Below are 13,198 nucleotides of genomic sequence, written 5' to 3'. Positions count from 1 at the left end.
GTTTTACATAACACATGAAAACCTGCTTCAGGCAGGAACACTTTTCCTGGGATATTGACAACCACGTACAATCAGCAGCAGGCGGCAGATACCTCGCGTGTCTCCGCCCGCATTCAAGTCAAAAGTCAAAAACTCAATTTTAATTCGGATATCTAGACTAGCAATAAGCTAGTATCTCCGAATTAAGAAAATATATGAAGAAAATAGTAATATAGAAATTTACACCTAAAAGCGTTAAGAAAACCTACGTACTACATGTATATAAAAAAACATGTTTGAGAACAAAATGACTCAAAGCTATTTACAGCGCCGGCAGCTCTGTAATAGCGTCAGCCGGAATTCCGTATCCTTGTTGACAAGTACGTAAAAGTGTGGTGTTTTGCCGTGCAGGAATTTTTGGGGGTAATTGCCCCCACCCCCTCCCACACCCCGTTCTCAAAAATATAATGGTCCATCATCCCTGGCGTCAGGTAGGTTTGGTGGATAGATGAGCGGCGTTTGAACTGGGCCTCAGAAAACTGGGAATCGTCAACACAACAAGAAAAAATACGGCCATATAAAGAAAAAGTAGCCATGAATCATGTGCAGTTCAGTTTTTAATCAGCTTTAGATACAGAGATTTCGCGGGTATAAAATAAAGGCAATATTTACAATTTAAACAGGAGTCACGTCTCGCACTTTGCTTTTCTACACGCACACAAACGTTATAAACACATCTGATGATGAGACGTCCCACAATTCTTTTCAGTAGTTTGAAATGATTGACAGCTTGTGTCACGCCCACTTGTTTAGCGTTTCTCTGGTCTAAGAGCGGGTGGTTTGAACGCAGTGCGGCCTTTCTTTTCTTTTTTCTTTTTTCCTCCAGCTTGAAACGTTCTCCAGCTATCTACGCGGTTTGTTCGACTCTCCTTTAAAAAGAAACGATAGCAAATTATAATAGTCAAACGTCTTGGGATAACTGTTGGTACCGTAAAATTCCGAATAAAAAACAAGCCCTGCACTAATAATAATTATTTGTTTAACATCGTTTTGTGAAGGGCTTTTATGCAGGGAGGGGGGGGGGGGTATTTTCTGATGGAAAGTTGCGTTTCCTCGGGTTCTATTTGGACGCTGCAAAGCCTGTGGATACTTACAAGTAAAAGGACAATAAGAATGAAGATGAATTTCTCAACAATGACACGAGCATGGGACAAAGAAAAATTCTGAGTCCCTGACGGGCATCGAACCCATGGCCTCCCAGATACTGTTGGGCGCTCTAACCAACTGAGCTACGAGAGACTCGTGGTGAGCTGGGGTTCGATTCCCGTCAGGAACTCAGAATTTTTCTTTGTCCCATGCTCGTGTCATTGTTGAAAAATTCTTCTTCATTATTTATCACCGAGCTTTAAGTTTACCGTCTTTATTATTTACTACATACTTTACGATTTCGACATTGCTGATCCGAGCAGTATGCAGGACGTGTGTCACATATCAAACTAGTAAATGGCCCAGCTCACCATGAGTCTCTCGTAGCTAGCTCAGTTGGTTAGAGCGCCCAACCGGTATCTGGGAGGCCATGGGTACGATTCCCGTCGGAGACTCAGGATTTTTGCCCCATGCTCGTGTCATTGTTGAAAAATTCATTCTCATTATTATCACCGAGCTTAAAATTTACCATCTTTATTATTTACAAGGACAATAAAGCCTGGTTCTCATATGATCGTCCCGATCGTCTCTGTCGCTTCTGTCGCTTCTGTCGCTTCAAAAAGTGTGCTTGCTCCAATCACCTCAGACTTTGCAAACAACAGAAGCGACAGAAACGATCGGGGCGATCATATGAGAACCAGCCTTAAGGTTGGAAAGCCTGAGGGGTACTTGTAAAATACCAAAAGTTTAGAAAACTTGAAGAGACTTTTAAAAGGGCGATAAGGTTAGAAAGTCTGCGGAGATTAATAAAAGTACCATATGGTTAAAAAGTCTGTGAGTACTTGAACACTCACCTCCCATTCCTTTTCCCATTCTTTCTTCTTTTTTGCAGCTTCTTCTTCAGCTATCTCTTGCTCGCGTTGCCGTTTTCTGCAAACAAGAAAAAATTCACTTGAACGAAACACCTTGGTTGTTTGAAAGTAGAACAGTGCTAATACAATAAAGCTACGTTTTAAAACAATAGATGTTTATTTTTATGCCATCGTTGTCTTTGCCGATAGTCAAGACTTGCGTGCGTGTTGTTCCAAACCATCATAACTCAAATCCATTTATGGCGGTAAAGTTACATAAATATATTCATTTTGTGCAACAATTTCTATACAGAACTATTCCTATGAGAAATGACCAAAAGTGCCTACTGTTCGCTACTAGAAAACTTGAGCTTGTAGAATATTAATTCTTGACAAAGTAAAGAGGTAGTATGTGCTTACAAATTGCACTTGCATGAAAGTATGAAAAACTATCTTGAATTTGGCAAATCGTTGTCAAAACTTAATCAAGTGGAAACAATAATGCCCTAATTATTTTCTTTACCTTGTCTCTGCATCTTTTTCTTCTTGTGCTCTTCTCTTGATTTCATAATCAGCGAATAGTTTAACAGTTGTAGAATGTACTAGTTTTGTTAACTATAGGAACAAAACAACGAGAAAATATATTTGTTGTGATTTTTGGGTACACTGTATTCAGATTAAGAGTCACATAAATTATTTCTACATTTGGTGAGAAACAAAAATTCACATCATCATCATCATCACCATGATCTGGGGTATGAAGTACAGAAACAACAACAATAACAGGGCAAGTTGTATTAGCATGAGTTTCCATTTACAGATGGTATTGCCTGAACAAACAGTTGATAAATACATGTGATAAAATTAGTAAGTGAGTAGCTAGGAACGTAAAACTAGAGTGCACAGTTGAAGGAAATGTGCATGCAAAATTAAAGAGGTTGTCAGTTTTTTAGAGCAATTTTAGAGCAATATAAAATCATTGGGCCTCACTGCCAAACGAATTTAAGAGACCAATGTCTAATTTAATTTCTGCTTTTTACCCTAGGTTGCTAAGTTTTTACATGCTTCTAGAGTTGCTGATTTTAATTCTTAGTGTATATCAATTTATAAGATTTTTTATTTTTAGAGCATTTGCACTGGCATCATAAATGTCAGAGGTAAAAATCCTGTTGAACCCTGAATGTTTTTCAGGCTTTCTACTTGATAAATCACAATCCAGTGATGGAACTCTTGGTTTTGTTAAGCGTTATCTACCCTTTCAAAAAGGGCAGACTACAATTTTCATATAGGTCGTGTACTTCTTCATCAAATTCCAGCTCCGGAAAATGGAGCACAGATAAGATTATAAGGCACAAGATTCCAAGTTTTTCCCGGACTTTCTTAACCAAGTTTGAAAAACAACTCTTGTCTATAAATTGCACCTCATCCTCGGTATGTAAGCCCTTTGTTGTTACCTTATCTGTGTCTTCTTCCTCTTCAATTTTCTCTTTTCCTTCTTTCTTGGCCTGCTTTTTCTTTTCTTTGAGCTGCAATATGTGAAACGAAACAGACAGACATTTTTTGGATCACAAAACACATTGCATATGTATATACTTTGCTGCTCAAGAAATGTGATCTAAACATGGGTATGGATTATTATATCAATGAATACCATGGGAAATAAAGCAACAGAAAAATGTGCTAAGCTAAACAAATTCATATTGAAAACCAAATCAGTTCAGATCATATATTTTCTGGAAGTTTGTTCCTGTACTCTTCACAATAACACAGTAAGAAATAATCATATTCCTAGGGGCTGAATACATCTACTTGGTTACTGCCTGGATTACAGAATTCAAAAGTAATATCAACAGTGCAATTGAGAAAGGAACACAAAAACCTGATCTGGGACACTGTGCATGCAAGAATATTTGATGCTACTCAATCTAAACAGAATAAACAGTTAACCAGGAGAAACTTACATTTGCCTTGACCATCGCTCGTGCTTCTTCAAGGATTTCTTTGACCTTTTTAACTTTGTCCTCGTCTAGAAGCAGCACGTGGGCATTACTGACAGCTGGAATGAGAATTATAAAATGAACCTAAAGATGAGTTTGACATAAAACCAAACACAATGTGCATTATATGGAGGCAGACACAACATGTAACATGATGGCAAGCAAGAATTGAACAAATTATGATATATATTTTTTGTTGAAGGAAGTATGCTCATTTTTGAGCAAATAACAAGCATTTATAACATCTAGTATTCCAAAGAATCTGTCTTTTTCTTTCAGACTTATTCCCATAAGAGAAATTTAGGCTAGCAGACAATTAAATTTCACAGAACTGAGATCTGGAACTACTTAGACAGAATTCCATATTCCTTTCTGGATGTCAATTTAATTTGCCTTGCAGGTCTTTAATACTGGACAGCAGGCTGTGCAGACTGGGTAAAAACTTGGTATACATGGAGTTAGGCTGTGTGGGATCCCTGTGCACATGAAGTCTGACTATGTGGGAACACATACAAATAGTCACTGTGTAGGAACTCCTGGACACAGGGATTGCATACAGTAACACTGTGTGGCAACCCTGTAACATGGAGCCAGACTGAGTGGGAACCCTGTACGCAGGGATTGCACACAGTAACACTGCGTGGCAACCCTGTACAAATGGAGTCAGACTGTGTGGGAACCCTGTACACAGAGATTGCACACAGTAACACTGTGTGGCAACCCTGTACAAATGGAGTCAGACTGTGTGGGAACCCTGTACACAGGGATTGCACACAGTAACACTGTGTGGCAACCCTGTACAAATGGAGTCAGACTGTGTGGGAACCCTGTACACAGGGATTGCACACAGTAACACTGTGTGGCAACCCTGTATACATGGAGCCAGACTGAGTGGGAACCCTGTACGCAGGAATTGCACACAGTTACACTGTGTGGCAACCCTGTACAAATGGAGTCAGACTGTGTGGGAACCCTGTACACAGGGATTGCACACAGTAACACTGTGTGGCAACCCTGTATACATGGAGCCAGACTGAGTGGGAACCCTGTACGCAGGGATTGCACACAGTTACACTGTGTGGCAACCCTGTACAAATGGAGTCAGACTGTATGGGAACCCTGTACACAGAGATTGCACACAGTAACACTGTGTGGCAACCCTGTACAAATGGAGTCAGACTGTGTGGGAACCCTGTACACAGGGATTGCACACAGTAACACTGTGTGGCAACCCTGTACAAATGGAGTCAGATTGTGTGGGAACCCTGTACACAGGTATTTGCAGCAACCTTGTACACAGGGCTGCAATCAGACTGTCTAGGAACCCTTTACACAGGGATCCCACACAGTCAGACTGTGTAGCAACCCTGTACACATGGATTCTGGTAGGACCATCTAGAGTCAGGCTGTGTGAAAATGCTGTAAACTTGGAGTCTGACTATATGGAGTGGTTTTCACAAACCAACAAAAGCAAAGTTCTGCAGTTTGTTATCTGCATGACAGTTTTTGGCTTGTGTACATGATGGTGTCACATGACACAGAGGATACAGGGCTCAAAATAATTTCCGGACAGTTGCTGGTCAACATGACCAGCCAAACAGATTTTAGCTGGGTCACGTGTCATTTCTGACTGGACAAAATATTGAAAATTGTAATAAAAAAGATTGAGTCCCGAAATAACTTTGCTGAAGTTTTATTTCATCAACCGAGTGTGACTGATATATCAGAGCAAACTCTACAACATTCAAACCATAAAGTTTTACCTTAAATTCACATGCTCTTATCTTTTTAAATTCCTAATCCAAAATTCATATGCACTATAGTACAAATGCCATTCTTATTCAGTAAAAAATGGTGCATCTTCTTTCCCTAGTTTTTAACCTGTACAGTTTTGTTCAAGTATTATGCGGAACTTTTCACATAAAGGACAAGGACGTGCTTGGAAGGTGCAGAAGAACATTCATAACTTGCATGGACACCAGACGTTTGATTTGAAGGTGAGAGAACGAAAACAATGTGGGAGATGTTTAAATTGTGCATAAGTTAATTGACTTGTCGCTATCACATCTTACAAGGACATCAAGAAGCCATCTATTCTCAGAACTTGCAGCCACAACAGTGAAGATATAGCAGGTTTTTAACACCACATGAAAAGGATGATTCAATGAACAGCAGATGCGAGTGGTTGTTTAAAATTCTTTATAGATCCTTTTTTCCCCAAAAATTTGACCTTCAAAACTCAAGGTGCAGCTTAGTTAGAAAAAAAGTTATCACTAAAAATATAAATTGGTACGAAAATATTATTTATTTTTCTGGTCATCAGTTATTATTTTAAAGCCATGTACATGACCAGTCAAAAAGACTAGAAAAAAGGAAACTGTGTCCAGACAAACTGACATCTTGACCGGACATTGTCTGTTGACTGGCCATTATTTTGAGCCCTGGGATACATGTTGAGTTGCTGGGTTCCTGTATAAGGATTCTTTGAATTCCTAAATTAAATGTAGGATAGCCTGCAAATGCAGACAAAATTTTGGCACTCGTTTCTCTCTCGACTTCCCAAGCTTAATGTAAGACTCCTGTGGCAAATTTGGGACTGGTCTTTATTTTTTTCGATTGCTATTATAGATAACAAGGATTGTAAACCCCCGGGATTCAGGATAGCATTTTTCTTTTCTTAAAACTACTTGAAATGTATGACAGTAAACGCTATTGCACTGTTCAGTAATACCATCATGTTATAAAATATCTCTTCAGCAAATTCAGTTCCAAAAGTGGCAGAATTATGCCAACTAAATCCAATGGCTTGTTGTTCTTACCTTCAAATGCTTTCTGAGCTCTTTCAGAATCATCTCTGTTCTTGTCAGGATGGACAAGAAATGAAAGCTGCATTATAAACAAACATCAAAATGAAATGTTTTGTCAATAACAGTGTCAGTTTTACAAGTATTCAAATTTGTTCTTAACTTTGATCCTAGGTTTTAGTATTGAGTGAATTTCAATCTGAATGGCTCCTAAAACATTTTATCTACCACCTAATTATACCATGTACTGCTGGTTATTGCATTCAATTTGATCCTTTTTTTATTGAAAGAAAACCAGGATACATATTCTTTAGCTACAAATACCTAGATGTAGAGGTTAATCCTCAATTTTTTTATTAGTTAATTTATGCACTCAGTCGATTTCGATTGTACTACACTTAGGCTATCTCTGGTGGGAGCAAAACAGAGAACCTCAACACAACACTTTGTGTAAGGCAAGAATGGATAACCTCCATAGTCCATCCATACATTAATCAGTATGATACAAATCTGGTGCAACTTTAATTATTAAAGTTACATTACAAAAGCTAAGCTAGTAACTGACCTTTCTATATTGCTTTTTAATTTCTTCCTCTTTGGCATCAGTAGAAAGCTGAAGAACCTGGAAGATACATGAAAGGAAGCAATGCATGCAAGCTTGTAGAAAAGGCTCTTGTGAAATGGGAGGGGAGACATTTTGGCCAAAATTGGCCTGAGAACAAGGTAATAAAAAGATTTGATCTCTGCCAGTCTATATGTACATTTTCTTGGGGTTTCTCTTGCGGGCGAAAACAATCGAGTTCAACAATGGTTGGTCAGGACAACACTACTTAAGGTTGCCTCTATCCTTTGATCCCTAAGATCAGAGCAGACTTTAATAGAACCCAAAAGAATCATATCAACCTCATAAGGATTAAGATTGAAGTAAGTGGATCCAGGTCTTGTTAGTCTGTCTATCTGTTGTGGTCCAGTAAGAACAGAATCCCTCTTCTCAATTTCCTTCACCTTGGGGTTGAGAACAAGATAAATAATATTCATTATAATTAGTTAAGACATAAAATAATTCAAGGTTTACTGTTCAGGGCTCGAGACTAACTTTTTTGCTAACTAGCCAAGTGGCTAGTGACAGCTTTGATTCCACTAGCCAAAACTGATTTTCTACTAGCCATATTTTTCAAGTGTATATAATTTTCTTTCACCATGAGGGAGGGAACATATTTTAACTGAAACGCACACCAATAAAATCTCAAACCATGTAGACATCTAGACATGACTTCATCAGGTATTCATCTTTATCTGGAGTATTTTTCTTAAGTGAGTCACATACTAGAAGTCATCGAAAGAAATTCTTCAGTCGTCATTTGGCGAATTAATGGTAAAACACAGTCGCCAAATGCATATTTTTAGTCGCCAGATCGTAAAAGCGATATGCTCTGTCGCTTTTGCAAGACCTAAAGCCTCCAAATCTCATTTTCGTCAGCGCCGACTGCGAGATTTGGACATTGACGCCTTTAAAAACGATATTGCCAAATTACTTAAGACGCATGACTTGCAAGAATCTGATCCCAATACACTTGTGGATCTTTACAACAACGCGCTACGTGATACTATAGACAAACATGCTCCAGAGGTTTCACGCTCAATCACCCTTCGCCCACATGCTCCGTGGTTCACCGCGGAACTTCGAGATGCTAAGCGAAAGAGACGTCGATGTGAACGGGCTTATCGGAAATCTCGTCTTGTCGTTCATGAGCAAATATACCGTGAACAATGCCGCAGCTACGCGACGTTACTTGAAAACACGAAGGCTCAGTACTATAAGTCAAAGATTGAGGAAGCAGATCAGAAGGACCTGTTCCGTCTGATTGACGGAATGTTTCATTTAAAACCGGTACCTATTTTCCCTTCCCATGATAATGTTGAACAACTTACTGAGAAGTTCAGCTGCTACTTCATCGACAAGATAGAGGGTCTGCGACAAGGTATAGCTAGAGCAACGATTCCCACAATGTCAGTTACTATTGGCACATTCTGCGCTTGCTCCATGGCCGAGTTCAATGAGGTATCACTAGAATATGTGTCAAAGACCATCCAGAAAGCACCTTCCAAGTCATGTCCATCTGATCCCATCCCCACACGGACATTGAAAGCTTGTCTTAATGAGACGCTCCCGACAGTTACCAACATTATCAACTCATCGCTGAGTAGAGGTGTTTTTCCTAATGCCTTCAAGGAAGGTCGTGTTCTTCCTTTCATTAAAAAGGAGTCACTCGATCCCGAGGTATACTCGAACTATCGTCCCATCACTAATCTTCCTTTTCTTTCGAAAGCTTTGGAAAGGATTGTTGCAAGCCAGATACGTGATTATCTCACTGAGAATGACCTCTACCCCAGCCTACAATCAGCTTATCGTAAATTCCATAGCACAGAAACTGCGCTCTTACGAGTTCAAAATGACATCTTACGTGCTATCGATAATGGGAATGAGGTACTATTGGTGTTACTGGACCTTTCAGCTGCATTCGATACATTAGATCATGAAATTCTCATCAATAGGCTTTCAACACAGTACGGCTTCACAGGGACGGTGCTCGATTGGTTCAGGTCCTACCTTAATGATCGTTCACAAAAGGTTGTCATTGGTAATACTGAGTCCAAACCGCAGCCTCTCACATCGGGTGTCCCACAGGGATCAGTTTTGGGTCCTCTGTTATTTTCCCTATACTTCGGACCCCTACAAGACGTCATCAAGGCTCACGGACTGGACTGTATGATGTACGCTGATGATTCACAACTCTACATTATTTTGAACCCTGCAGCAAGACAGCCTGCGCTTCTCAATTTGGAGCTGTGTATTAATGATATCCAAGCATTCTTTCTTACTAATAAGCTAGTCTGCAACCCGACTAAGACAGAAGTTCTTCATCTCACATCTCGCTTTACTCGGCATCCTCCATTATCGAATATTTCTATTGGCGTAAACATTGTATCCTGCGCAAACAAAGCTCGTAATCTGGGAAGTGTTTTGGATCGCCACCTCACCATGACCAGCCACGTTAACAACATCTGCCGTCACGCATCCCTGGCGCTTCGTAACATTGGTAGAGTAAGGAAATACATAAGCCAGAGCAGCACCGAGCGCTTAGTACATGCTTTCATAACATCCAAGTTGGACTATTGCAATAGTCTATTGTACGGCTTGCCCTCTACTGAACTTCAAAAGTTACAACGCATTCAGAACACTGCTGCGAGATTGGTGGTTAAGGCAAAGCGCACGGATCACATAAGCCCTATTCTACAACAATTACACTGGCTGCCTGTTAGCGAACGCATTTCGTTTAAGATCTTGTTGTTTACCTATAAAGCTATGAATGGCTATGCTCCGTCATACATTGTAGATCTTCTTGACCAATACGTGCCATCACGTTGTCTACGCTCGGCCTCGCAAAATTTGCTTAAATTTCCAAGATCGGCCACCTCTACATACGGAGATCGGGCCTTTTCCATTGCTGCGCCGAGACTTTGGAACACACTACCAACAACAGTAAAGAATGCCCCTTCAGTCTCCACTTTTAAAACACTTTTAAAGACATATTTATTTAGGTCGATATATTTTTAACAAGTTCGCCATGTTTTTATTGTCATTTTTATTTTTATTTTTTATCAATTGTAAATAAATTAGGTTATCCTTAGCGTATTTTTATCTGATTGTAATTTAAATCGGGTTTTTATATTTTTACTTTTAAATTTCAAATGTAAACGCACTGAGACGTATGTAAAGTGCGTGCTAAGAACTGTTATTATTATTTATTATTATTATTAAAATCAAATAGGGGCTAGTTGAAAAGTGTTACAGGAATTTAATCTAAAAAAGGACTGAATATACAAACACTCAAGAACATAAACAAAACAATCTTATCACAAGGTCTAAAACAAATAGATGATGTAGGATTTTGTGGCCACTTACTTTGTGGCAAACATATGGAGCCGTAAGAAACTTCGAGGCAATTAACATGGCAGACAGACAGCGATGCATAAAATGAGACACAATCCAAATGCATTCATAAATGACGTACTCAATGTTCAAGAGTTTGCAATGCATTATAGGCGAATTCTAACACGGCAAGTTTTCGGACATGTGAGGATCTTTTATGGCAAAGGAAAACGATAGATTGACTTCTTTTCACTATATGAATTTTTTAGAAGAAAAGATCATCCAATTTAATTTTCTGAAAGGACTAAATGTCTGAGAAAGTTACCGTTATAAATCGTCAACACAGAGAAATGTAATCGCCGGCCATTTTGAAGACTAAACCAGAACTTTTAGTCGCCAAGGATATAGATAAAGGGAGGACATGATCTCAGGTTACGATCAACGTAACGGTGAAGTTATACTGCAATGTCTTAGCAGAAACAATTTCCTGTCACTTGCCGCTTTCCACACAAAAAGGCCTCTAAAGAACTCTTAAAAAAGTTACTGTAGCAGTCTGTTTGCTTTTGGATACTTCAGCATATGCACATTCTTAGTTCCTTTCTCTCAGTAACGACTTTAATAATTGCAGTTTCTTTGCACTTATGCCTGAAATTTTCACTGGCCATTTTGGCTAGTGAAAGTCCAAAACCTACTAGCCAAAACTGCATTTCTACTAGTCTTTGGCTAGTTGGCTACCGTTAGTCTCGTGCCCTGACTGTTTCTTTTTAGCTGTCATTATTTTAAAAATAATGTAATATGCCAAGGTTTAACTGTTAATCTGTAGTTTAACCAGGATATAAGTTTGAAATAAAAGAACCTGAGCTTGTTTGTGTGTGGACCAATCATGTTCGAGCTTTTTTTATGATTGTTATTTGTTGGAACAAACAATTCTGATTGGTTACTAACTATATACAAACTTTCTTGACTTGAAGGGTGTGACAAACAAGCGAGAAACAGCGTATAATCGCTTACAATACTGCAGAATTCCTAGGACAAAATGAACACAAGCAACGCTTTCAACGCTTTCCTTTTCTTTTAATGTTAATAAACATACTCCTTTGAATTTTCTGAAGCATTGTAGTAACTTTCTAAATCTATAAACACAACTCAAAACAAAGCGGCTAAATAAACAACTGAAGCAAGTCCCGATAAAAGATGGGTGTCAGATAACAACAAATGCGTGTCAAATCTCTTTGGCTTCAAAAGCCTAAAATTGCGGACTAAAGATAGAAAATGGGAGAAACTTTAAAGAAACTTTGTTTCATATTAATTTTCGGTTAAGAGGAAGCCAAGAAATGTAAGCTTATTCAAAAGCGTCAAAATATCGAAAATTTCAAAGCCGTGCAATTCGGCATACAAGAATTAATTATTCAATTATTCACTCAACGGCTTTACCGATCCTTCTGAAAATTCCATCCTAACATTACCATTTTGTTCTTAGAAGTCTTTAGAAGCCGCATTAATAAGTCTGTGTTCAAGTCTGTGATGTGCATTCAAAACGCATTTGGAAGTGCCGTGACACCATGTCTTCGCGGCCGTGGAAGGAAGATAAATCCTTCATCAGCAAGGTTTTAGCACTCTGTACTCGATGATTTTCCATTTTACAGCTATATCTTACCGAAAATTTGCAGTTTAGCCTCTTGTTGCTTGTACAAGTAAATGCCAAACGTGACATGTGTTTCGGAAACATGAAATTCATGTGATGACCACGGACCTTGAACTCAACACCAGGGCCTTTGCTTTGCCGTTTGCTCACATTCCAGTTGGAAGAACAAAGGAATGTCAAAAATGTGCCCACATTTTGCTTCAAGTCGGCTAAGAAAGTGCCGCTGACTCCAAGAATAGTCTGCGGGCTCGCTTTTGCTCGCCCGCAATAATTTCCTTATGATTCCTTAAATGCATCTTGCTCCAATTTTAAGCAAGGCTTTTTTTATGCCAATTATTAATCTTACAACAGATATGTCATTAAATTGCAAAAAAGAATGGCATCAATATATCATAGTAAGCTTACGATAAAACTAACCGAGATTCAGCTACATAGAAGTTGCACAGTACTCCGATAACTTAAACTCTACATCAAGAAACTGTTCTTTGCTATCTCATTCAACTTATATTGAAGATATGTAATATATGAATAAAAAAGCTAGATGAATGCATGAAGATCTCAAAAGAGTTCTATTCCCGGCTCTTTTTCCAAAAGCCCACCCAGGCATAAAACTATTACACTATATTCAGTAAAAAACGTTTTGGATCAAATACATAAATTTAAAGGAAGTAAGTAGAATGAAATACTTGTTACCTCGGACATAAAACGTGAAAATAAGTCGTCAACTTCATCATTCCCAGAACTTGTCGCCTCCGCCATCTTGGATTTTGTGAGAAAACCGCTTTATAAAGATCACAGGCTCGTAGAAAAGAAACTGGGCAAATGAGCCCAGTCCCTCGACC

The 13,198-nt window shown here is 38.9% G+C and overlaps 1 protein-coding gene across 1 annotated transcript; it reads right to left on the bottom strand.

Annotated features, from left to right (window-relative positions):
- Window positions 1–578: 578 nt before the first annotated feature.
- On the bottom strand, window positions 579–13,197 carry LOC144656861 (dnaJ homolog subfamily C member 8-like). The gene is made up of 9 exons (XM_078517107.1): window positions 13,050–13,197; window positions 7,681–7,782; window positions 7,343–7,399; window positions 6,793–6,859; window positions 3,938–4,032; window positions 3,431–3,502; window positions 2,500–2,591; window positions 1,980–2,055; window positions 579–908 (listed from the first exon to the last, which is right to left on the bottom strand). The coding sequence occupies exons 1-9, from the start codon at window positions 13,113–13,115 to the stop codon at window positions 789–791; spliced, it is 747 nt and encodes a 248-aa protein (XP_078373233.1). The 5' UTR covers window positions 13,116–13,197; the 3' UTR covers window positions 579–788.
- Window position 13,198: the final 1 nt, after the last annotated feature.

Source organism: Oculina patagonica, chromosome 6, assembly GCF_052425735.1.
Source record: "Oculina patagonica isolate OP01 chromosome 6, crgOcupat, whole genome shotgun sequence".
NCBI lineage: Eukaryota > Metazoa > Cnidaria > Anthozoa > Scleractinia > Oculinidae > Oculina > Oculina patagonica.
This window is presented reverse-complemented; position numbering and strand designations above follow the sequence as displayed.

Coding starts and splice junctions, on each gene's coding strand:
- LOC144656861 (XM_078517107.1), bottom strand. CDS start 13,115: ATGGCGGAGGCGACAAGTTCTGGGAATGATGAAGTTGACGACTTATTT. Junction 2,056..2,499: donor GAAAAAGATGCAGAGACAAG/GTAAAGAAAATA, acceptor TCTTGTTTGCAG/AAAACGGCAACGCGAGCAAG. Junction 909..1,979: donor AATGGGAAAAGGAATGGGAG/GTGAGTGTTCAA, acceptor TTCTTTTTAAAG/GAGAGTCGAACAAACCGCGT.